Source organism: Asterias amurensis, chromosome 7 (assembly GCF_032118995.1).
Source record: "Asterias amurensis chromosome 7, ASM3211899v1".
Classification (NCBI taxonomy): Eukaryota; Metazoa; Echinodermata; class Asteroidea; order Forcipulatida; family Asteriidae; genus Asterias; species Asterias amurensis.
Genome location: NC_092654.1, coordinates 4137014 through 4164343, shown reverse-complemented (window position 1 = coordinate 4164343; position 27330 = coordinate 4137014). Strand labels below are relative to the sequence as shown.

At 37.6% G+C, this 27330-nt stretch overlaps 2 protein-coding genes across 6 annotated transcripts in view; one reads left to right on the top strand and one right to left on the bottom strand.

Moving 5' to 3' along the window:
* Positions 1–27330, bottom strand: part of LOC139939410 (uncharacterized) — a 92038-nt gene that overhangs the window by 37115 nt on the left and 27593 nt on the right. The gene's annotated exons all lie outside the window — the stretch shown is intronic.
* The window catches only part of LOC139939411 (choline/ethanolamine transporter flvcr2a-like), a 35892-nt gene that overhangs the window by 992 nt on the left and 7570 nt on the right, over positions 1–27330 (top strand). For 3 of the 5 annotated variants that reach the window (XR_011786305.1, XM_071935265.1, XM_071935263.1), the window contains exons 2-10: positions 4500–5195; positions 7332–7464; positions 11638–11775; positions 12807–12874; positions 13995–14098; positions 18482–18592; positions 23478–23583; positions 25571–25682; positions 26766–26806. Coding sequence is in view for 4 of the 5 variants with exons in the window: in XM_071935265.1 (XP_071791366.1) it covers positions 4545–5195; positions 7332–7464; positions 11638–11775; positions 12807–12874; positions 13995–14098; positions 18482–18592; positions 23478–23583; positions 25571–25682; positions 26766–26806 (1464 nt within the window). In the remaining variant the exon portion in view is untranslated. Of the gene's footprint in view, positions 1–4305; positions 5196–7331; positions 7465–11637; positions 11776–12806; positions 12875–13994; positions 14099–18481; positions 18593–22689; positions 22873–23477; positions 23584–25570; positions 25683–26765; positions 26807–27330 lie in introns of those variants that run through there. The other 2 variants (XM_071935264.1, XM_071935267.1) reach the window with 2 other exon arrangements.

Genomic DNA, 27330 nt, shown 5'->3' with positions numbered 1-27330 from the left:
TGTGCTTTCAGATGCTTGATTTCGAGACCTTAAATTCTAAACTTGAGGTCTCGAAATCAAATTCGTGGAAAATTACTTCTTTCTCGAAAACTACGTCACTTCAGAGGGAGCTGTTTCTCACAATGTTTTATACTATCAACCTCTCCCCGGAAAGTGTGTTCTGTTGCTTGATTTCGAGACCTCAAATTCTAAACTTGAGGTCTCAAAATCACAATGTTTGATACTATCAACCTCCCCCCATTACTCGTAATTAAGAAAGGTTTTATGATGATACTTATTTTGAGTAATTACCAATAGTGGTACAGGGTTAAACAGATATGACAAAGTGATCCCGACAAAATGGCGTCAAATTTCACCACACACTTTTCTTTAACTTAAAGGGAGTAAAAGACGATGGCTTTTAATTGTCCACTCAATAGAAAATTTACAGGCGGTTTAAAAACAAATGTGTATGCTACTTTTTGCTAGCATAAAGTCTATTGCCTTTGTAAGCTTATTGTTTGTTGGCGTCGGATGTCCGATCAGCTTATAGCGTAACCGGTCGAGGCGGGTGCAATTGTTTGAGCATCAAAATTGCTACTGTCGAGTGCTTTTCAATGGGGAATTTTTGTTCTTCGATTCAAAAAAGGGAATCCCTAAAAAAAAACTCAAGAAAATATTCATGGATGGCAATTCTATAGGCCTACGTCAGAAAAAAAAAAACTGCAGGCGGGGCAATTAAAGACGTCATGGGGGGGGGGGCCTATCTTTTCCGATCCCATGTGGGGGGGGGGGGGTTACACTACTGGGATGCCACCACTATTCAGTCCAACAAAACCGGTTCTACCGTTTGATTGATAGAGTGTCACTTTCACTTGAGAGACTGGCATTCGGCCATCTGAGGCCACAGGGAGGGGTAGTTTTCAGAGTTATTGATTCCTCTTGGCACTGCTCAAAAGAGAGTTACACCATGGTGCCACGAACAAACCTCACCTGCTCAATCAGGTGATCAAAGGGTCGGGTGAGAGTCGCTGTAGCCCCAACAATGATTCATCAAGTGTTGTTAAGGAAACCGAATAGCATGCGATGGAGGGGAATTGGTAGACTTGTGGACAAGTCGTCCAAGGTCTTTTGCGGTGATAGCGAAACGGCTCTCTCTCGAAAAAAAAAGCGAGACCGTGCGACAGTCCCAATATTACTACATGTACATTGGTTCCTGATTTATTTACCTAGTCAGTTTCCCTTGTGGTTTGGTATTGGAGGTCTCGAAATCAAGCATCTGAAAGCATCTGAAAGCACACAACTTCGTGTGACAAGGGTGTTTTTTCTTTCATTATTATCTCGCAACTTCGACGACCGATTGAGCTCAAATTTTCACAGGTATGTTATTTTATGCATTTATTATGTTTAGAAACACCCAAGTAAGAAGACTGGTCTTTGACAATTACCAAAAGTGTCCACTGTCTTTAAACAGTTGGCGAACAAACACAGAAACCGTTTTCAAATGCTTTGGGAACGTCCGTTTTATGGTCCCTGCTCTATAGTTTCAAGGATCAGTAAAGGCAGTGGACACTATTGGTAATTACTCAAAATAATTATTCGCACAAAACCTTACTTGGTATAGAGTAATTGGGGGCAGTTGATAGTATAAAACATTGTGAGCAACGGCTCACTCTGAAGTAACACAGTTTTCGAGAAAGAAGTAATTTTGCACGAATTTGATTTCGAGACCTCAGAATTAGATTTTGAGGTCTTGCAATCAAGCATCTGAAAGCACACAACTTCTAATGAAAATGGTGTTAACTTGTTTTTCCATTATTATCTCGCAACGTCGACGACCAATTGAGCTCAAATTTTCACAGGTTTGTTATTTTATGCATTTGTTGAGATACACCAATCGAGAAGACTGGTCTTTGACAATACGAATTGTGTCCAGTGTCTTTAAAGGCAGTGGACACTATTGGTAATTGTCAAAGACTAGTCTTCACAGTTTGTGTATCTCAACATATGCATAAAATAACAAACCTGTGAAAATTTGAGCTCAATCAGTCATCGAACTTGCGAGATAATAATAAAAGAAAAATAACCCTTGCAACACGGAGTTGTGTGCGTTTAAATGGTTGATTTCGAGACCTCGAAATCAAACTCGTGGAAAATTACTTCTTTCTCGAAAACTATGGCACTTCAGAGGAAGCCGTTTCTCACAATGTTTTATACCACCAACCTCTCCCCATTACTCGTCACCAAGAAAGGTTTTAGGCCAATAATTATTTTGAGTAATTACCAATAGTATCCACTGTCTTTAAGTTTCGACAAGAGAGCGTGACAGACTGTAGACTTGTTTGCAAGTCGTTACATGTTTGGCGGGTAACGGTTCTCACGCGATCACCCGCGAGCAATAAGGGTTCACCCCAACTAAATAAACACCAATAACATACAGTGCAAAATGCTAAATATTAAAAAATACACGAAACATACTTGGATATCCCACAGGTTTTTATTTTTATTTGTTTGTATACTTTATTTTTTACAGCAAAGGGGAAATTTACTTTACACTCTTGAACTTTCATCCTCTACTCAATTTGATAAGGGGGAGTCCCTACGTCGATTTAATTCCCCATCAAAGGCAAAACAAATTAGTCGTTGTTTTGCTTGTATTTAAAGATAGACACATTTTTGGCTTTGAACCAATATTGTATGATTACATTTTAAATAATTAATTTTTTGTTTAAAAATTTGACAGAAGTTAAAAGGTATTAAACGACACAAATAATCATCAAATCACTAGTCACGTAGTTAATAAAAAAAACGAATTAAAAAATTAATTTAAAAGTAATTATTTTCTGGATTCCGACCTTGCCCCACGTCCATTAGCCATGCACAGACAATTTGTGTACGTGACACGAATAATGTGTATTGTCGGTGGCATTATAAGTTTTATGTTTGTTACAAATGAATGTGCTCCGAGAAAAAGCAAACTTTCATAATCCTTTCGTCGAAGAAGGACATGCAAATTTGAGCTAAATAGAAACTAATTTTTAAAAAACGGTCTCCATACTAAGCAGAACGTATTCAAATACGGACACATTAAAGGGAATCTTTGGTTTTTGTATCCACTCGATGGTTTTAATCCTTCGTGATATAACAGATGTACACAATCAAACTAACATGTGACAAATTTCATCTCAAAAGTTGGTCGCGTTTTTGAAATATCGCCAAAAATTCCGGAACTAATAATATGGCCACGCATCCCTAGGCCGTGTCCGAATTTGTGGCTACGGCTGCGGCTACGACCGTTGCCAGGGGTGTTGCTAAGGGCGTCCTATACTTCAATGTATGATGACGCGGCGATCCGGCCGTAGCCGTGGCCGTAGCCGCCAGTTCGATCCGGCCTAGGAATACACAATCTGAATTGGGTGCAGAAAAACTTTGATGTTTTTACATCACCACATAACTGTGAAATGTTTCTCAAAATGCTTAAAGGCAGTGGACACTATTGGTAATTACTCAAAATAATTATTAGCATAAAACCTTTCTTGGTGACGAGTAATGGGGAGAGGTTGATAGTATAAAAAAACATTGTGAGAAACAGCTCCCTCTGAAGTGCCATAGTTTTCGAGAAAGAAGTAATTTTCCACGAATTTGATTTCGAGACCTCAGATTAACTTGAGGTATCGAAATCAACCATCTAAACGTACACTACTTCGTGTGAAAAGGCTGTTTTTTTCTTTCATTATTATCTCGCAAATTAGATGAGCGATTGAGTTCAAATTTTCACAGGTTTGTTATTTTATGCATATTTTGAGATACACCAACTGTGAAGGCTAGTCTTTGACAATTACCAATAGTGTCCACTGCCTTTAATACGCTACCAAACGATGATAGGCTTCTATCAAAAAGTTTCCATCATTTTACGAGTGAATACCAAACGTTATAACTCAACGCAAATTTAATATATTTTATATTGTATAATATAAGTCTCCACAAATGTTAATTGTACTTCTCAGTTTGTTCATGAAGTCAGACTCGGGAAGCAATAGACCATCTGGCAGTCATAATTTCCACATAAATCCAAGAGTTATGAAAGTAAAAGCTGGACAAGTTTTGAGATACGCCCCGCTTTCACCATATCAAAAGTTGATAGGGATTAGACAGTAACAATCTCCTTAAAATGTAAGATTTTATGTTTTCTTTCATTGAGCTGTGTACAAATCGTGCCTGCAGGAAGTCCAGGCTCTGTGGCTCTTTTGTAAACATGTGATGTCACAGGTCACATCATGTATACAAAGGTTTTACATCAAGGTCATCATTTACATTTCATCATCCACTGCGTGCGTACACAGGCACGTGATTGCCCTGGTGTCATCCTACCTATTATATCATGGTCATATCGACCAGCGGTTTTACAAGAGTTAACGTGAAGATGGGTCAAGTCACACTGGGACAGACAGTGCATGAGAGCAATAGACTGTGTGTAGCTGAATGCTAATGTTTAAGTGATTATTTTCTCTTCCATACAGCCAACGTTCTATCAGACGACTTCTGCATAATCACTGCGAGCCGTCATGGCGCATGTGGGGAGCGCGAATGGAGATGTGGCCGAGGATGGAGAAGGTACGAAGATGTTCAAAGACGTCCCAGAGGATGACATGAGACACGAACATGCTATCAATGGAAAGGAGAAGGGAATTCCACCGAACATCGAATTGCAACATGCGCGGTTGTCTGGTGTGGCCAGACCGCCTATAACATCTCCCATGTCGCCGATTGAACCAAGAGTCTACAAGAGACGATGGTTCATGTTAGCTGTATTCTGCTTAGTGTCAATGACGAACGCTGCCCAATGGATTCAGTATTCCATTATTGGTAACGTCATCAGAGACTTTTACTCTGTGGGTTACCTAGCTGTAGATTGGTTATCCATGATTTACATGTTGGCCTACATCCCGTTAATATGGCCGGCTACATGGCTCTTGGAGCAACACGAAGGAGGCTTGAAGGTCATCGGAGTGCTCGGGGCAAGTCTGAACTGTGCTGGGGCATGGCTTCGGTATGCAGGGGCAACCCCTGATACGTTCTTTCTTGCCTTTTTGGGGCAGGCTGTTTGTTCAGTTGCCCAGGTGTTTATCTTGGGCATGCCGGCGCATGTAGCAGCGACTTGGTTTGGAGCGAAGGAAGTCTCGACGGCCTGTGCACTGGGTGTATTTGGTAATCAGGTGAGATGTTGGTTCACATAATGTCCCGTCCGTGCCCCCTAGTAGTATCGTATAATTGCATATACAACAACAGTATAAGTCAGTTTCCTGAAGACACTCAGAGCATACTCATCGAAACGTCGAGTTATCAAATCATGGTTCTTTTCAGAAACAACACAACTCATAGAGAGAGTGTTAATGCCCCTTTGCAAACCTGGATAGTTTTATTTTGGTATCCATCCACAAGTACTATTTATGTTGTTTGTTGTCTTTAAAAAAAAAATTCTGTCTGATTGGAATGCGTCAACTTTACTGACCCCAAAAAAAAAATTATTTGGGAAACAGCGTCAACCCTTATTATGCCTCTCGGTTTGTTCTTCATTTTTTTTTTTTTTTTTTTTATTTTGTGTTAAATGCCAGAACTCGAAGTTGAGCCATTACGGGTTTATGCATACAAGGACGTACCTTAGTATTGCTTCAAACCTTTATTTTGCGGGTTCCATTCCACGATTCACCTCAGGCATACTTAAGTATATGGCCCACAAAGTGTCACGACGCCATTTAGTGTGTTTTGACTTCCGGCACCTCCATGGCACAAGGAGGGTCCAGAAACCTTAGACCAGGATTAGCAAGCAACTTAGACTATAATGCCATAACAACAGGCTGTGATATTGTATTCCTTCGGCAATCCAAATGTAGGCCTTGAATTTCGTTCTTGAGGGGGCACATCAATTTTCCTCTGGTACAAGGGGCACTTCCATGAGGACAATTTTAATTTACAAAGGGGGATACAGCAAAAGCTCAGGGCACCATGACAATGTGGGTCTCGGGGCCTGCTCGAAAGGAGACCACTCTGACCTTCGAGTCCCCTTTGATCCTTTATTGAAGAGTCGTACCTGGTTTTATTCAAGACCAGTCATGCCTTCTAAGACTGGATCCAAATCAGTATTAAAACCCCTTCAATGAATGGACACACAAACACCACAGTCCCATTACACAGCACCGCGGTGGCCCGATTGAAGGAACATGAATTATGCAGAACCTTTGAAATTGGTGGTGCGGCCTGATTACACCTCCGTCTGAGTCCATGATTAAACCAAACCACCAACAACAACATGTCAACGTTGTACATAGTATACGGTACACGTACACGCATGTACTTTACAAATTACATGTATATGCGAGTTAAAATTTTCAAAATCCTAACCCAAATAACAACCCCTGCTCTATTTTTTTTTTAATTAACACATCAATCAACCTGGTTTAAAAAACCACCGACATTTCGAAACACTGAAACACGATTTATCATGGGTTTTGGCGACTATTTTGTACCAGCTTGTTCCAATTGCCACAATTTCTGTTTGTGTGAATTTCCCAAACTTGGTATTGGTTTTTCGCCGAGGGAAATATTTTAGTCAGGAGAATAGTTGCTGGTATGATTTTATAACCAGTGAGCTCCCAGATTGAACCGAATCATTTCAATGATCTTTACTTCTGCTTTCATTTTCGATAAATTTAATTCCCATACTTTGTTTTATGCCCCTACTTCACAATCAAGTCACAATCTAGGACAACTTTGAACAGTATGTATTTTAAAAATCTACATTGAGATGCCACATTCAACTATAAAACCACACTGTCTTTTTGCAAAACTTTAATATCCATGTTCGTTGTTCTTTTGAAGGTAACAGGGCGAACAATTCTCGTCAATGGTATCGACCAGGTTGCAGTCAACAAGGACTGGCACCTAGGTTGGACGTTTTCTGTAGAATATTTGCTAAAATTTGTGGGAAAAACATTATGATCGTTTTCGAAAAAATACCTATCGCAGTCTTCCGTCTTTGCAATGATTATTTGTACTGCATTATTTCATTATCAAACGAGCTTTACATAAGACGTCTTTGAAGTTGTTTTATGAATGTTTTGTTAGCGACCGAATAGTACTAAATAAATTTTTGAAAAGTAGGACTACTTTTGAGACCTACTTTTGAGAAGTAGGCTCCTAATTTAATTTAGTTATGCATGGTGTGTGTTAACTAATAATTTGAGTGTATAACTCTTCCAAAAGTAAAAATTAAGATTTCATATCTGTTAGTTTTTCCAATAATCATCACCTTTCGTGCTTTTTCAATAATAGACCTATTGTTTTTACTAAAGGTTGGCGTTGCTCTTGGTTTTGTCTTACCACCGATCTTGGTCCCAAATGATGACAACAAATCCCAAAACATGCTTAACATGTTTCTTGGGATGGCCTGTATCACAACGGTTCTTCTCGTTCTTATTTTTGCCGGTAAGTTGATTTATTCTTGTATGAATTAATTACTTGTATAATTAGCATAAAAATTACTTTATTTATTTCTGTAGCATGCTACTGCATTTATCTGCCATTGTACATGTACAGTGAAGATACACGTTTGGTAATCACTCATAAAGGGTCTATGTACATTTTTCTAACACAAAACACAATATCCACAGATTTACACTAAACTTACACAGTTTGAAGATAATGATAGTAGAAAGCTTCCCTGAAAATATTACTTGCTGAGGTGCTGTAGTTTTTGAGAAATGAGTAAAACAATATCATGAAAATAATTTTCGTCTCAGTGATCATGAGACGAACATTATTTTAGCATGTAAAAACGTATTTTCATGGAATTGTTTTACTCATTTCTCAAAAACTACAGCACCTCGGCAACTAATAAATATTTTAAGGAACGCTTTCTACTATCATTATCTTCATACGGTGTAAGTTTAATGTAAATCTGTGGACATCGTGTTTTGTGTTGCAAAAAGTACCCAAATCCTAAATAAATACCTACTTGGCCTACAGCAGTTGTCGATAGTATAAAGCATTTTAGGAAAAGTTCGCTTCGAAGTATGTGGTTATGGAAAAAATATATAAGTTATCCCACAAAATTTGAATTTGAGAATTCTCAGATTGCGTACATGTCAGTACTACATGTACATGTGTATGTACATGTATTTCCATTTACGGATCATTTTTCCTGCATGGACACCGCTCCGGGTTTTCAGCGATATCTCAAAAACCCGACCACCTCTTGAAATTAAATGTTCAGTTAGTTTTATTGTATACAATCATCTACATTTGTATTTAAAGGGAAGGTACACGTTTGGTAATTACTCAAAACAAATATTAACTAAAAACTGACTTGGTAACGAGCATTGGCGAGCTGTTGATAGTATAAAACAGTGTGAGAAACGGCTCCCTCTAAAGTAGCATAGATTTTGAGAAAGAGGTAATTTCTCACTAAAATAATAAAAGACTTCTAGCCAGAAGTCTTTTATTCCTATGTGAAAGCACATAAATTCGTCCAACATTGGTGTTTTTTCTCTCATCATTTCCTCGCAACTTCGATGACCAATTCAGCTCAAATTTCCACAGGCTTGTTATTTTATGCCTATGTTGGGATACACCATGTGAGAAGACTGGTCTCTGACAGTTACCAAACTTATACCTTCCCTTGAAAACAATCGAACAGCTAGGCTACATTAAACAAATCAATAATTTGCCTTTAACTGTAATCGATCGTTTATCTGTAAACTTTACTTGTTTAGTCTGCGGAGCCTCGGTCTAACAGTTGCATGTAACGACAAACCAAGTTAAAACTTCAAACACGGGTCCTTTATATGACAGAATGAAAACGAAACAGTGTGTTGTTGTGAAAGGGGCCATTGAAGTCAAGGACTTAAAACAAAGGGGCATTATTGTGGTTAGCACAAGCGAGAACGTCCTCGATTCGCTTCCGGATCATGTACGAAAACAAAGCGGACGTCCCTAAAAACAAAATGCAAGTTTAAACAATGGGAAAACAAAGAGAAGTGCTCGATTTATGGGGTCGACAAACTTGTGCGGGTGTGAGACTTGGGGTGCGAGGTTGAATAATAATTTTCATTACAAAATTGGTGCCAAAACAAAAAGAAATCTAATGCAAAATTGTGAAAATAAAACTGCCATTTCATTGACCACATTGTATGTTGTTAAACTGCAATGATTATAAATGTACATTGTTTTGGTCAAAAACTAAGGTTTCAAAGCCGTAAGCATCGTAAGTTGCCTTTTTTTAACGGAGGACAGTTTTACAGCTCAATTTGACACGCAACAATATACCCATGTAAGTGCCATAAATCAGCCTGCTCGATGACTTCAATGCTTACAGTGTCTAGCCTAACTAAAAGCAATAACTCATAATAATGACGTTCATTTCTTTACTCTGTTACAGCTGTTCTATTTGTTCACGAGGCCCTTTGCTTCAGAACAACAAAAGAACTATTGTGAGTTCTATTAGAGAAGAATTTGCTTTTGCCCTCCCGTGGAAGTTTGACCTCTAACAAAAAGTTGTGCTTTCGTTGGTTTTACCATTGAAATCGATTTCACATGTGACGGACTTTGTTTTCAATAAGCTGTGCTGAGAGCAACGTAAATCATTTGTTTTCTTATAACAGGCCAGCGAGTTTATCGTCTCCGGATCGAACTTTCCAAGGGCCCACAATGAGTGTCTATTCCTAACTTGCACAAGGTTTTAAAGCCATTGGACACTTTCGGAACTGAAAAAAAATTATAAGTTCACAGATTTACAAATAACCTACATGGTTTACAAAAGGTAATGGTGAAAGACCTCTCTTGAAATATTGTTCCATGAAATGCTTTACTTTTTGAGAAAACATTAAAACAATATCAATTCTCGATATCGAGATTTACGAATTTATTTTAAACACATCATGACACGGCGAAACGTGCGGAAACAAGGGTTGGTTTTCCCGTTATTTTCTCCCGCCTCCGATGAATGATTGTCTTCTATAAATCGATTCCAAAAAGGGAATCCTTAAAAAACAAAAAAAGAAAGTTGTTGTGGATGGCAAACACTCAATTGCTCCCCGTACACGACGTATATATCCTCGATTCTACTGGGGTTTGAACCACGGACCATCTATTATTGATGAGCTAAATAATTTTGCTTGACCACCGTAAGGGTACCAGCCAAAACACCGCGATGTTACATGTACCATCTGTGACTGATATATTTGGCCAAATCTAAATAATAAAAAAAGCGCTTCCACCATCTGCACTGAAATTTTGATAAGTTAGTATTTCAGCCTATATTATAATATTTAACATTCTCTTTTTATAGGCCCAGGATTAAAACAGTCGAACAATTTTCAAAACCAAACGTGTATTTTGCCTTTAAATTAAGTCATGTTTTGCAACCTTCAGCCTTTACACGATCCTCCTAGCTGTTCACCCTGCTTGTCGCCATTATCCTCAGCAAATGGCAGTTATTAAAAATTGTAAAAAGACCTCGAGGGCTCAATACAGTGTGCCCCAAAATAGGAAGCCATCTGACGGAAATAACCTGTCAAACCCCACGTACTCCGGACACAACATGGTGGATGGCCTTCCTCCATCACAAACATGGAAGACCACAACAATAGCACAAATTTATTTCGCAATGGGTTAGGTCATGGAAGTAGAATTCCTCCATGGTTGTATACCAGCTTAAAAACCAAAATGCATACTGTGCAACTGTTGCTGGTTCCCTGTTCCAGGTTAAATTTACCAAACATTTATGTCCTGAAAAGTTCGAGACGTGTACGTGACATAGCGAGTTGGCTTGATCGTAAAATACAACTTGACAACGGATGAGCTTTTAGACAAAATGACCTCAGTCGACCTGATGGCTATACCATGTAATTGTTTACTCTTCAAATGAAGGACCATGTACATTATAAATTGGCCTCCTGACGTGTGAGATAAATCGCTAGACATTGTAATAATTTCCACATAAATTCAAGAATTAGAAATCCGCTGGACGAATTTTGAGATTGGCCCCCTTTTCATCTTAAAATATTGATGACAATCAGACAGTACAATCTCGAATATCAAATATAACATTTAATGCGTTATTCCATTGAGTTGCATACAAATCAAGCATGTTGAAAGTCCATGTGGCTCTTAAGTAAACGTTTATAGTGACACAAAAGAGTGGGATCATTTCCTTACTGAAGGATGTTCGAATTAGTGCAGGCAGGCGCTGTATACAATATTTATATTTAACTAATTAATTAACTACAAGTAAGGGAAAAAATACCAGGTTGGCTCAGTGGTTTATATCCCTGCCGAGCCGCCATTGGTTCAGAAAACCAAAACGCAACCCATGTATTACAAAATTCATATGACGTGTAATTTTGGAAGTAAATTCATCCCCATGTGATGTCGTGCACTTCAAGCGACGCGCCGTTCACATGCTTGCCATAATTTGCACATGCGAATTGATTTCCAAGATGGCGTTGATGCAATGGACAAATATGTGGTTTTACTTTCACAACTGAAATACTTTAATTCAGAAGATAGTTAAGAATATATTATTATGCGATGCTATCCTTTGCAACTGTCTTCCATTTTGGGTATAAAGTTTCTTCATCTCAACTTTGTGATTTTTTACAGTTTATCAAGACAAGCCACCAGTTCCACCGAGCCGTGCAAAGTTGGGTGCTCAAATCTCCAGAACGCAAAGGTCTTACACAGACTCAATCAAGAGTCTTTGTAGAAATACTGGGTTTATGCTTCTCGTTGTTACATATGGTGAGATTTATGTTTCATGTTTTTTTATGTTTTCATTTATGTATTTCCTTAATATTTAGCCAGGGTACGCCAAAACAGAAAAACTTGTTTCCATTTGGGCCCTGCAAACAAATAAACATATTATTAACAATTAAACATAAAATCGCATAATAATATTACTTTATAAAAGTTGTAAACTAAGCATAAATATGTAAGAATTTTACGGAAAATTAAAAGCAATCCCTTTTTGCATAGCGTAAAGAGGTTATAGTTTTAGCATCGAGATGCACAAAACGGTGTGACAACTCGACTTTTTGATAATTGGTTTTCCAAAAATTATCGGACGGTTATCCACTCAGTCTTTAAAAAAAAAATATTGTGTTAAGTTTTGTTTGTAAATGCACAAAAAATAGTCAACGGCCTGACGTTTCGACGTTTCGAAAGCTTTGCATTGTTTGCTTGTAAGAAAGCACGTTTACCATTGTGAATTAGTTGTGTATTAAAGGCAGTGGACACTATTGGTAATTACTCAAAATAATTATCAGCAAAAAACCTCACTTGGTAATGAGTAATATGGAGAGGTTGATAGTATAAAACATTGTGAGAAACGGCTCCCTCTGAAGTGACGTAGTTTTCGAGAAAGAAGTAATTTTCCACGAATTTGATTTCGAGACCTCAAGTTTAGAATTTGAGGTCTCGAAATCAAGCATATGAAAGCACACAGTTTCGTGTCTCAAGGGTGTTTTTTCTTTCATAGTTATCTTGCAACTCCTACGTCCAATCGAGCTCAAATTTTCACAGGTTTGTTATTTTATGCATATGTTGAGATACACCAAGTGAAAAGACTGGTCTTTGACATCTACCAATAGTGTCCATTGTCTTTAAGGAGATATGAATAAGTAACTGAGAGAAGAATCAAGATTAGGCCTTAGGACCAGTGTTATTATAATGTTAGTTCACTTTGTAGAAATCTATTCGCTGTTGAAAACATACTTTATTAGAGATTCTGTATTCAATTGAGCAATTTATCATTATCTATACTCTATTTGCAGGTATTAATGTTGGATCTTTCTATGCAATTTCAACTCTCCTCAATCAACTCATTTTGACAGAATTCGCGGTGAGTAATGTACGCGAAGAAAATACCTTTATTATTACGGTTCGGCCATCTTGATTTTCGCCGGTTCAACTCAACGTAACCAAACCGAGGCCGGAAGGGAAAATAGTCTGGTTCCTTTTCGTGCAACGGATATTACTATTCGCTGTTGTAAGGGGATACAAGGAACATGGCCAACATGCTGGAAGCATGATATAAATTGATATCAGCAACCTTTTAAAAATCATTGTCAGACGTCCACAAAACAACAATACATGTCTCATAAGTTGGCAGAGAAATTCTTACAGTAAATAAAAATTTACCAGATAATGCTGAATCCTTCTTTATTATTGTACGTTTAAAGGCAGTGGACACTATTGGTAATTACTCAAAATAGTTATTAGCATAAAACCTTTCTTGGTGACGAGTAATGGGGAGAGGTTGATGGTATAAAACTTTGTGAGAAACGGCTCCCTCTGAAGTGCCATAGTTTTCGAGAAAGAAGTAATTTTTCATGAATTTGATTTCGAGACCTCAGATTTAGAACTTGAGGTCTCGAAATCAAGCATCTAAACGCACACAACTTTGTGTGTGACAAGGGTGTTTTTTCTTTCATTATTATCTCACAACTTCGATGACCGATTGAGCTCAAATTTTCACAGGTTTGTTATTTTATGTATATGATGAGATACAGTGAGAAGACTGGTCTTTGACATTTACCAATTGTCCACTGGATTTAAATAAAACTTTCGACCATTGGGAAAAAGAGAAGCAAGATTTCAAAGGTCCTGAAATGTATTTTCAGGAGAAAGTCTCCTGACGATGACTAGAGTAAGCGAGTCGAAACGTCGAGACCAATTAAGAACTCACTCCGCGGTAGTGAAGTTTATAACGAAAGTCTCTCAATCCAATAGTTTTCCCGCCGATCTTCTACATTTCGCCCAGGTTAAAAAGCAGGACAGTTCTTTTCAGAACTGGAAGTCTCCCGAATTCCGAAAATCTACTCCGCGGTAGTAGAGTAGAAAGCAAAACAAGTTCTTAAAAAAAACTATAATCTACCTGGTAAGAAGATACACACAGCGTTACCGTAAACCAAATATATATATTGATACCTGACCATGCAATGCCTCAAATCCCCTGACAGGATAAAGAAGTTATGGCGGGTGTTATAGGGCTGACTATCGTCTTGACTGGTCTGGTTGGATCTGCAGTGACTGGTGTATGGCTAGACAAAACAAGAACGTATAGGTATGCATAAACCACCCCTCCCCTCCCCAAAACAAACCTGGATTTTATTTCAGGATGCCGATTTTCAACTTATATTTTATAACGCGCAAACCGGAACCATACTTTGTGTATGTGCATTACGTCCGCGGATTCGCGAAAAGATCGTAAGATAATTGTTTTGTAACGTTATTTTACAAGCCCTTGTTTTCAATTTACAAACCTTAAAAAAAATTCTCACAAGGTCGCTCTTGTATGGGTGAAAATGTGTATCAAACCATACTGAAAGCGACCAGGGGTGGATTTCACTAGTCTTAGTGGAGTTAGAACTAGTCTTATCTCGAGTTAGGACCATTTACTCGTCCTAACTTAGGACTATCCATGCAATTTGTATATATATCCTAGGACTAGTCCTAAGTTAGGACTATAGTCCTAACTCTTTGTGAAATCGACCCCAGCTGAATTAAAAACAAAAAGATGGCCATTAAGATATATTTTCGTCGTGACGTCATGCACCTATGTCAGCCCCAAATGACCCGCACCCATCACACAGGTTTACTTTGGACTGACCCCGAGTTCAGAGAACTATATGGGGGGGGGGACATAGTTCCGGCCAGGGAAGGTAATCGAACACACCCACAGTAGTGTCCATTTTAAACCACGCGGCGTTTACGCTAACTGAGTTGAAATTTGACTCAACATCAGTTGTAGTCTTGAAGTCAAGACGGTAATTGTTAAGCGCGGTGTGTAGTTACAGCGCGGCGTAGCTACGGGGACGATGAACACACCCTCGATCCCAGTATGTGTGTGTGAGTCGCGCTACCTACGACTGTTGCATGTGTAACATCGCACTGTGACTGTTGCATGAAAGGCTGACAAGTAGGCAGCGCCTAACGACTTGTCATCAAGTCTACATCAGTTGCCGCGTTGGGGCAATGGGTGATGTTTTATCTCAAAAGGGCCTTTATACACTTAAATTTTTTAAAAACATAAAAAATTTTATTTTAAGAAAATGGTTTGAAACGCAACATGCTGCTGGTGATTTAGCCACTGTTTCCTAAATTATTTTCTCCGTCGTATTCGGTCAGTTTCGATGTGTTCTTATCCCGGAATATTTGACAAATAATTTGAGGGGAAAGTTTCCACCAGAGTCAGTAGGTGACCGTGAAGTACAACTTTTCGCTCCAAGACTTTTCGATAAAAACGGGGTCAAAATAAACGCAAACAAAGACGGGCATCGTATGATGTGTGGGAGACATTGACAACGACTGGTTCTTTTCAGAACCAACACTATTCAAAAGAGATTTACACCAACTGCAAGCCTCCCCTAAGCAGTTCAACCGTAAAGAAACTCCGTGGATACCTTTGAACTTGCTGTAATCCTGGCCTTTTTTTCTGTCAACACCTTTTATAGGTAACGCAGCTTATTATAAAACATCACTACGTTATGAAAAGCCACAATGGAGCGTAAAGAAATACTGGTACACCCCCATAATAGTTTATATTACATTGGCTACGGTGCTTAGTTTCGAATAAACATTCACAAACAGCAGGCTACGGGTTTTTTTCGTGGGATAATTTTGAGGGTTGGTGTAGCTCTATACAAATTCCCGTCGGTATTAAATGCGCTGAACACGTTTGGTAATTGTCAAACACCAGAATTCTCACTTGGTGTATCCCAACATATGCATAAAATAACAAACCTGTGAAAATTTGGGCTAAATTGGTAGTTGAAGTTGCAGTAAAACACCCTGTACAAATTATTGTGCTTTCAGATAGGAATAAAAGGCCAAAGTCTTTTATGGTTTCAGTGAGAAATTACCTCTTTCTCAAAAACTACGTTACCTCAGAGGGAACTGTTTCTCACAATGTTTACACTATCAACAGCTCTCCGTTGCTCGTTACCAAGTAAGGTTTTATGCTAATATATATTTTGAGTAATTACCAATAGTGTCCACTGCCTTGAATATTGCAGTCCATGTTTTAAAAACACTCTGGGAAATCTAAGGACATTAGAAATACGCTGTTTGTGTTTAAAAGAAATGTTTATCTTCTTCGACTGCTGTGAATCAGACTTAGACCCTGTCTCAATAAGTCAAACGAAGTTTCAAAACGTATTAGGCCTACATTTGTGTTTACTGAACAGCCTACTCCACCTTGTTATTCGTCGTGAATACAAATTAAATCAATTTGATTAATGGATTGGTTGTTCACGCATTGTATCTTGTGAAATGCAAGCCACATATCTTTCCATTTCCTAGAAGAAGAAAACAATTCTTTGAATGTGTGTTTAGACTTCACGAAGAGCAACCTCAACAATAATGTTAAAAACTGACTTGGTAACAAGCATTGGAGAGCTATCGATCATGAGAAATGATTGAAGTAACATAGATTTTGAGAAATAGGTAATTTCTCACTAAAATAATAAAAGACTTTTAGCCAGAAGTCTTTTATTCCTATCTGAAAGCACACAAATTCGTCCAACAAGGGTGTTTATCCTCTCCTCATTTTCTCGCAACTTCGTTGACCAATATTTAGCTCAAATTTTCACAGGTTTGTTATTTTATGTTTCTGTTGGGATACACCAAGTAAGAAGACTGGTCTTTGACAATTACCAAACGTGAACCTTCCCTTTAAAAGCACTGTACACTATTGGTAATACATACATTTAAATTGTTAGCATAAAAACATGGGTTGCGAGCAATGGAGAGTAACACATTGTGAGGAACGGCTCCCTCTGAAAACGCAGTTTTTGAAAAAGATGTAATTTCTCACTAAAATCAAGAGACCTCAGGTGAGGTCTCGAATTCGAGGCATCTGTTAGCACACAACTTGTGCGACAAGGGCGTTTTTTTCTTATTTAACCCTGCAAAGAAGGTTATTCTACTGTGATCACTGACTTAGAATAAATAAGTTCGTCAAACAAAAATTCAAGATGCAGTATTTGTATTTACTGAACAGCCTACTCCACCAGGTCTTTCCCCATGAATACAAATTACAGACTAAATCAATTTGCTTTGGTTGTGTACACATTTGATTTTATATAGCAACCCACTGATCTGTCCATGTCCTTGCACACATTTTCTGGGAAAATTCTCTCTCAAAAACTACGTTACTGCAGAGGGAGCCGTTTCTCATAATGTTTTAAACTATCAACAGCTATCAAAGTACGTTTTTATGCTAACAATTATATTGGGTAATTACCAATAGTGTAAAGCTCCTTTAAATATGGTCTCTAAGGATAGTTTAAAGACAGTGGACACTATTGGTAATTGTCAAAGACTAGTCTTCACAGTTGGTGTATCTCAACATATGCATAAAATAACAAACCTGTGAAAATTTGAGCTCAATCGGTCGTTAAAGTTGCGAGATAATACTGAAAGAAAAAACACCCTTGTCACACAAAGTTGTGTGCTTTCAGATGTTTGATTTCGAGACCTCAAATTCTAAACGTGAGGTCTCGAAATCAGAATTCGTGGAAAATTACTTCTTTCTCGAAAACTAACGTTACTTCAGAGGGAGCCGTTTCTAACAATATTTTATACTACCAACCTCTCTCTATTACGAGTAAGGTTTTATGCTAATAATTATTTTGAGCAATTACCAATAGTGTCCACTGCCTTTAAGTTCTGCGACTCATTTATAAAAAATGATGTTGGTTTGTCCTATGGCATATTTATTTGATAGGGCTATACTCTTTCATCAGAACATGAATTGAAACGTGACCGAATCATGCGGGTTTGTAATATTGTACAATATTTCAAAGAGGAACTGCTGTGCCAGTCAAAAAGTCAAATTCAAATCCATGATTAAATATAATAAAAAATACATTTAATGAACTGAAAATCTTCTGTACACAAATGTCCTAACATTATGATTGAAACGTGTCCAGTGTCTTTTGGTAATTGTCAAAATTGTAGCTTAATCGGTCATCGAAGTTGCGAGATAATAATGAAAGAAAAAACACCCTTGTCACACGAAGTTGTGTGCTTTCAGATGCTTGATTTCGTGACCTCAAATTCTAAATCTGAGGTCTCGAAATTAAATTCGTGGAAAAATACTTCTTTCTCGAAAACTATACGTCACTTCAGAGGGAGCCGTTTCTCACAATGTTTTATATCTATCAACAGCTCCCAATTACTCATTACCAAGTGAGGTTTTATGCTGATAATTATTGAGTAATTGCCAATAGTGTCCACTGCCTTTCAACAATCGAACGGTTTCAAAAACCTAAGGTTTCACTTCGCCTAAAACAATGTTCTTGTCTTTTCTTAATCTTGTTCTATGTTGTTATTATAATCTAGTACTTTGAATGTTATGCGCTCTTGAACAGACTGGTCCTGAAAAGAGCACAATATGAATTCAATAAACTATTAATTATTTTTGTTCTTCTGTTTTCCTCTCCAGGGGAACTACAGTTGTTGTGTACATCCTATCTCTTCTTGGACTTATTGGTTTTACTTTCACATTAAAACTTGGAAATATTTGGATTGTGTTCGCTATTTCTGCATTCTTAGGGTAAGTTATATAGTTGAAATCATTTCATAATTTCCACTTTGGGATATCAATAGAGTTCATTACTTTTTCAGGATGAAGCTCATTTAGCATGTCATTTACTAGATAATATAGACCTTTATCAAGGATTTGGCCATGTTGATTTTACTATGTAACTCATTGTAACCAAACTGAGGCTGGACGAAATTATAGTCTGGATACCATGTTTGCGCAATGATTGTTTGCATGCATTACTGTTATGGAAACATGGAACATGACCAAGATGGTGATAGCATGATAAAGGTCTGTAGTTAGTGCAATTCAAACAAATTTAGCCATCGATAAAGACTCTGCTAGGGTCGATAAAGACTCTGCTAGGGTCGATAAAGACTCTGCTAGGGTCGATAAAGACTCTGCTAGGGTCGATAAAGACTCTGCTAGGGTCGATAAAGACTCTGCTAGGGTCGATAAAGACTCTGCTAGGGTCGATAAAGACTCTGCTAGGGTCGATAAAGACTCTGCTAGGGTCGATAAAGACTCTGCTAGGGTCGATAAAGACTCTGCTAGGGTCGATAAAGACTCTGCTAGGGTCGATAAAGACTCTGCTAGGGTCGATAAAGACTCTGCTAGGGTCGATAAAGACACACCACCCAAGGCTCCACAACAGGTTTCACCACGCATCATCGAGTTCACTTCCCGCCTATATTTCCCGCCTTCGTGCATCACCGCTGATCCGTCGCCCAGTACTTAAGCAGCATGCAGCATCCAGAAGACGATCAGAGCATACTGATCGAAACTTCGAGTTAATCCAACGGTTCTTTTCAGAACCACCCCAACTCATTTAGAGATTGTTATTACGTGGTGTTACCGCAAACTCTTCTTTATCTTATTTCATGCAAAGTTTCAAATCCTACTTCTGCTAGGGTCGATAAAGACTCTGCTAGAGTTGATAAAGACTATGTTATGGTCGCAACATCAGGCCATTAACTATTTTTTGCATTTATAATAATATTGGGCATTTATAATGCGCCGGTATCCATCTAAAGATGCTCATGGTGCAGTGACACATTAAACAGGAAAAAGTTATGAAATCCTCATTAGATGAGTCTTGAGGGAAGTTTTGAACAAAGCTATTGATGGAGAAAGTTTATGCAGTAAGTCCTTTTGGTTGGTAGGCAATGGAGTTTGCAACAGCTAATTATATTTTCTCAATTTAATTTAATTCAATTTATTGGTCCTACAACTTAGGAAAATTTCCTTGCATAATGCAACACAACAAATAATTATTTTCCACACAAACAGAATTACACTTAACATAAAATGGTATACATTTAACAACATCTTTTCTTAGCGGAAGTAATTAACGTCTTAGCTGATCATTCATTGAGAAAATGGACAGAGTATGGTATGAAGGAGTTGAGGTACCTGTTTGTTATGCATCAAAGTGACTGCCATCTTCTACCACTCTTTTAATAATAATAGTCTGATAAAAATGTGTTTAAGTTTGATTTTACAACAAGAGCTGTTCATGCAGTTGATTTGAAAAAACATATGGTATGTTATTTCGATATAACATATGTTATGTTATTTCGAAATGGTTTGTTATTAAGAAATAGCATGTGGTACATGTATGTTATTTAAAGTTGGGTATTTATTATTAATAATAATAGTCTGATAAAAATGTGTTTAAGTTTGATTTTACAACAAGAGCTGTTCATGCAGTTGATTTGAAAAAACATATGGTATGTTATTTCGATATAACATATGTTATGTTATTTCGAAATGGTTTGTTATTAAGAAATAGCATGTGGTACATGTATGTTATTTAAAGTTGGGTATTTATTATTTATAGAATAACTCGTGGATCTATAAACAAATTGACACGTATTTTATTGTTGTTGTTGGTTTGTGTGGTTTGGGGTTTTTTTAGGGGGGGGGTTAGAAATTAGAAAACATAAGGTTGATTTGTACAAGAAAAAAACCTCTTGGATATGTATACATGAACAATTTAGCATTCATGTTATTGTTGTGGTGGTGGTGGTTTTTGCGGGTGACCTTAGAAGTTACATGCAATTTCCATTTAGCAAAAAAGGGCTTTTCAGCAAAAACATCAGGTTGATTTTTACAAGAACCTCTTGGATATATTTATAAACAAATTGAAATTAATGTTGTTGTTATTGTGGTGGTGTTTTTGGGGCTAAGCTTAGAAATTACATGCTAATTCCACACTGTACAAAAATAAAGGCTTTTCAGTGAAAATATCAGATTTGTACTAACAAAACATTAACTCTTTCATAATTTTCTTTCATTATAACTCAAAACATTGACGACTGATTGAGCTCAAATTTTCACAGGTTTGATATTTTCTGCATATGTTAAGATACACCAATTGTGAAGACTAGTCTTCGACAATTACCAATAGTGTCCAGTGTCTTTTAATAGATGTCGGACTCCCACCAAGTAATATGCCTGTGATATTTTTTTCACGGGACTCCGAAAAGTACTGAGTATACAGTGCTACCACACATCGGTGGATGCGTAAAAACCAAAATTAGTATAAAATAACATGTGATATGTTATTTCAAGTGAACAACTCTTGGATCTATAAACAAATTGACATTGTTATTTGTTGTTGTGTGGGGAGCGTGCACCTAGGAATTACATTCTAATTTCACAGTACAAAAATACAGGCTTTTCAGCGAAAATATCAGGTTTATTTGTACAAACAAACAAATTAACAGAAAGGTTCCTTTAAGTATACACAGACTATTAAAATACAGGCTATTTGATAAGCAATCATATTGTATGTGTTATTTTATTTCCTTATCAAATGAACAATGGTAACGTCAATATTGTTCATGCCAGCTGTCTTCTTCGCTTAAGCATTAATAATTAATTTGAATTTCAATAGAGATGTAAACATGAATTATGAACACGGAAAAGGGGTCAGTAGAAATATAATTATTTATTTAAACAATGAGCAGCAGTTTTGAAAATATGGAATTTGCATCAGAATGCAATGTGTGAGGAAGATATCAATTAAACGTGACTGTAAGTAATTGTTTTATTTTTTTTGTATTTTTTTGTTTTATTTTTTTAAGTTAAATGAACACATCAGAGATCAATTACAGGGAAAATAGTTAAAGGGTGGCTGCAGTGTTTTTTTAAATAATTTAAATGATTAAACATGACTTTTTAAACCTGAAATATTTTTTATTATTTTTTTATTAAATGCGCAAGTATTTTAAAAAATGGTTTTCAAGAGATTAAGGGAACCCACCCCGCCCCTAAAAGGGAGCATAAGCGTGACGTCATGTCGAGAACCCGAGCCGTCGGGCTCCCTGGCTTTGTGCATATAGAGACGTGTGCACTGTGTTTTGGAACCTAGGCGCGTGTAGTTAGGGACCAGACTCTTTTTGCCGACGATATGTTTGAATTCCCGACGTGACATCGATGGTAGGGGGGCAATAACAATCCACAAAAGGGGGGGCATGACTTATTCGCTAATTATGCAAGTGAGATATGTCGGGGAAAAAACAAAACACATTTTATTGATGTTCAATACATATATCAGAAATAAATGACAGCAAAATTAACTGTTTTATTTTAATTCACTGCAGCATCCCTTTAAACATATTAAAACAAATAGATCAAGACGATTCATTGAGCTGCTTTAAAGCACACACAAAAAGCTAATCAAAACAAAAATATGCTTACCAGAATAAGAGTATCAGCCAAGAAATGTCATCTACACCAATTGTGACTGAAATGCTGCTCATTTTTGCTAAGCAGGAAACTGTTTTAATAAGCGGCTCTGTGAAACTGGGTCCATTTTAACAGAGCTGCTTAGGATAAGCAGAAAATTATGCTTAATAGCAACTTTCTGCTGAGCAAAAATAAGCTGGACAGTGTCACTTATTATACATGTGACATGGTATAATATGCAAAATTTGGCTAGCCAGAATAAGGTAACCTGCCATCATTATTCCGGTAAGCCAAATTATGCTTAGCAAGTTTTTGTACTTACGCAGCTCTATGAGATTTTGGGTCCAGGTGGGTGGAAACTGTGCCCAAAAGGTTTCATGTGAGTTGTTGATATTGTATTGCTTTTACCTGAATAGGTTTTTCATGACTGGTTATCAACCTGCCGTCGATTTCACAAAGAGTTAGGACTCGTCTTATCTCGAGTTAGGACGAGTAACTCGTCCTAACTTAGGATTAATCTTAAGGTCTGCATGCTACAGTGCAGGGTTGGGACTCGTCCCAAGTCCTAAGATTAGTCTTAAGTTAGGAAGATTTTTGTGAAATCGATGGCTGTAGGATTTGAATATGGGCACAGCAGGGTGAAAACTCTGCCCAAACAAATTTCATGGGAATTGTTGATCTTAATTTGTTTGTATTATTTACTTTTCCCCTGATAGGTTTTTCATGACTGGTTATCTACCTCTGGGGTATGAAATTGGGCTGGGAGGGTGAAAACTCTGCCCAAACAATTAAAACTCTGGTGTTTCTGATCAGCAGAGTGTGGGTTCTCATCAGCAGAGTGTGGGTTCCGAACCGTGACACTTGTGTTCTTAAGCAAGACTCTTAACCATTGCTTCGTCCTTCCGATGGGACGTAAAGCCATTGGTCCCATGTGTTGTGTAACGCAAGTAAAAGAACCATGTGCACTTATCGAAAAGAGAAGGGGTCCACCCCGGTTTTCCTGGCTGTGGCTGCTGTATGCACCGTAGCACCTTGTAAACCCTTAAGGGGCTACATAGTTGGATCTCAGAATTCATCACTGTAACAACCTATCTTTCTGAAAGTTTGTACATACTCAGCGCCTTGAGTACCTTGTTTGGTAGATACGTGATATAAGATTAATATTATTTATTAATTCATTTTGTTGTTTACTTTTCCCCGATAGGTTTTTCATGACTGGTTATCTTCCTCTAGGGTTTGAGTTTGCAGCTGAGCTGACCCACCCAGAACCTGAAGGTACTTCATCTGGGATGCTCAATGCTTCCGCACAGGTAGGACATTGTTGAGTTTGATTGCAGGCGATTGTGAAGACCGAGTTCACAGGGCCTGATTTCATAAAGCTTGTAGTAAGCCCCCAAATCTTGCTGACAGAAAAAAAAATCATGCGGACAAAAGGGTACCATTCTTTCAAATACAATAGGTTGGTTTGTGTTTGTGTTTGTTCTCAAAAACTGAAGAATATGGGCATGAATACTTTCCCCAAAACTTTGTTTATCCCAATATCACTCTTTTCAAATTGCCTGAAAATCATAAACACTTAGAAGATTTATAAATCATAACTCTTCTCAGTTCACAAACTCATGCTTTCCCAATAGAAACTCACCCACTCCACTCCCCCCCCCCAACAAGAACATCCCTCATCATCAGGACCCCCCCTCTCTTCCACTCGAACACCATGCCTCTCCTCTTGCTGACTAATAAATGGTTAAATCCATCAAATGGTCCCTAAAATTATCCTTGCCCCCCCCTCTCCAAATGAAAATGTCTAGTTACGCCATTGTTCATGACCTATATTGATCATGACCATTATTGACCCCAAGCCTTTGACACCCTGTCTACCTTAAAGCTAAGTATGATGGTTTTAATTAGTGAGTCCGGTAGGAATCGATTGTTTCAGCAATTGCTCAATGACCTACAATCACCCAAGCCTTTGACATCCAGTATAACTTGAGGCTAAACATGATTGTTTTAGTTGGTCAGTCCAGGAGGAAGCCACTCTTAGGTCATTGCTCATGATCTACATGTATATTAAAGACACTGGACACTATTGGTAATGGTAAGATATATATTAGTGTAAAAAACTTACTTGGTTACAAGCAACCAAGAATTGTTGACAGTATAAAACATTGGGAGAAGCGACTCCCTCTGAAGTAACATAGTTTTTGAGAAAAAAGTAACTCATCACTAAAATATTACAAATCCGAGAGACTCCAGAACTTAAGCCTTTTTCAGGCATCTGAAAGTACACGAATTTGTGCAAACAAGAGTGTGTTTTCTTTCATTATGTTCTTGCAACTTCGACGAACAATTGAGTCCATATTTTGACAGATTTTGTTATTTTATGCATATGCAATTATCAAATGGCATATATAATAGCATGTATAGCATATATATGGCATATACATTGTATACGGCATATGGCATGCCATATATCGCATATATGGCCTATATATAGCATATATAGCATATTATAGCATATATAATAGCAATATAATTATCCCATCATATGATGGGATACACCAAGTGAGAATACTGATCTTTGACAATTACCACATGTGTACAGGGGTAGATTCACAAAGACTTAGGAGTCCTTACTTAGGACTAGTCCTTACTTAGGACGAGTCGTAACTTGGGACTAGTCTTGACTTTAGGACTAGTCCTAGGTGATTTTATATACTAAAGGTATTAGTCCTAAGTTAGGGCAAGCGAGATAAGACTAGTCTTTGCTCTTTGATGATTAGCAAACATGTTTGTTGCCATTGGACACTTTCGGAACAGAAAAAAAAGTTCACAGATTTACAAATAACTTACATAGTTTACAGAAGGTAATGGTGAAAAACTTGTCTTGAAATATTATTGCATGAAATGCTTTACTTTTTGAGAAAACATTAAAATAATGTAAGATCTCGATATCAAGAATTAAGGATTTATTTTAAACACATGTCATGACACGGCGAAACGTGGGGAAACAAGGGTGGGTTCCTGTTATTTTCTCCCGAATCCGATGACCGATTGAGCCTAAATTTTCACGGGTTTGTTATTTTATATATAAGTTGTGATACACGAAGTGTGGGCCTTGGATAATACTGTTTACCGAAAGTGTCCAATGGCTTTAACCCCAACCTTTGACACCCAAATTCCTTGAAGCTAAACATGATTGTTTTAATTTAGTTACTCCTGTAAGATTTCACCCGACCATGACCACACCCATCTGCTAGTGACTCACTCTTCACAATTTCTTTGTTTTTTCCTTGACAGACTTTTGGCATTGTCTTTACACTCTCCATGGGGAAGATTGTGACCGACTTTGGAACGTATGGCGGGAACCTATTCTTATGTGCAGCCATGGTGATTGGCTGTATTCTTACAAGTAAGTCAAATGGCTCTAAGGCCTGATACTCAACAGAAGGCGATTGCCTCCGTGCCTCCTGGTCATTGCCTTGGTGCCCTTAAAGGCAGTGGACACTATTGGTAATTACTCAAAATAATTATCATCATAAAACCTTTCTTGATTACAAGTAATGGGGAGAGGTTGATGGTATAAAACATTGTTAGAAACAGCTCCCTCTGAAGTGACGTAGTTTTCGAGAAAGAAGCAATTTTCCTCGAGTTTGATTATGAGACCTCAAGTTTAGAATTTAAGGTCTTGAAATCAACCATCTAAAAGCACACAACTTTGTGTGACATGGGTGTTTTTTTCTTTCATAATTATCTCGCAACTCCGACGACCGATTGAGCTCAAATTATCACAGGCTTTGTTATTTTGTGCATATGTTGAGATACACCAAGTGAGAAGACTGGTCTTTGACAATTACCAATAGTGTCCACTGCCTTTAAAAGTATACAGTAGGAATTTGTAACTTCCTCATAGTGTGCCCTTTACCAACAAGAAAATGCCTTGGTGCCCTTGCCCTTTCAAAAACGCAGCATACGGGACTGGGCTCTCAATGACCAGTAATCGACTTGTTCACAATTTCTACCAAACTTTAAGGCGCCAAAGGTGAAATTCAGTTTTGTGACCCATTCATTTTTCAATTGAAAAAGTCCTAAAAAAAATGGAAACAAGTTTACAATTCTTTAACCTTGTGTACAAATGGTGTAAATGCCACTGTGTTCGGTACCCTTCAACATGTTCAAGAGCAAATTTTGCTCAAAATCCAACGTTCGATGATGTCACATTTCGTATATCGGTACTGTACATTTTTGTGCTGAGAATTTTCAGTTCGTGTCTTTATTTTTATGTTTTTGAAGCAAAATAGCATTGAATTTCACCTTTTGATTGGTGCAAAAATTTCTCTTTGGGTAAATCTACCCAGTCAAACCCTTGTGGTTTAGTATTTGATTTTTGAATATTTTTATTTTAAAAAAACATTGGGCCCTGGAATTTGTAAATGGCCATTATGTAAATAGCTGTGTAATGAACTGAGATTCTGTAATTATTGTTCTCCTGCAGTGTTTATCAAATCTAACTTACGAAGGCAAGAGGCTGAAAGGGTGAGTAATTTATTTTTTCTTCAAAACATCCTAAAAAGACAACATGGTTTGCTGTGTTACTTTTGTGGAAACAGTTCTCTACTTTGACCAAAGTATTACACAGTGGTTAAATGCAATCGCACTCAAGTTCTGGGCCTAATTTCATAGCGCTGCTTAGCGGCTGATTTTGTGCTTACTGCACGATTTCCATTCCATAGCGCTGCAAACCGTAAGCACTCGAAAAGGCGTGCTAACCTTCCGGTGCTTACTGCACAAAAATAAATGTTGCCACAATGCAAATCCATGGTGAACGCGCAATATGGCCCCCTAATTTTTCTGCTAACCTGTGAAGATACGCTTGCACCATTTTCCTGCTACAGTAAGCACAAAAATTTGCTTACCGTTAAGCAGCCTGGTGTCCAAGTCATCAATACGATTTTACAGTACAACATGCATTCATATATGCCCCACAAAGATCGGAGCGCTTTACAATTTAAGATACAAATAATGCAATGACAAAGATACCGAAAAACAATACAAGCAAA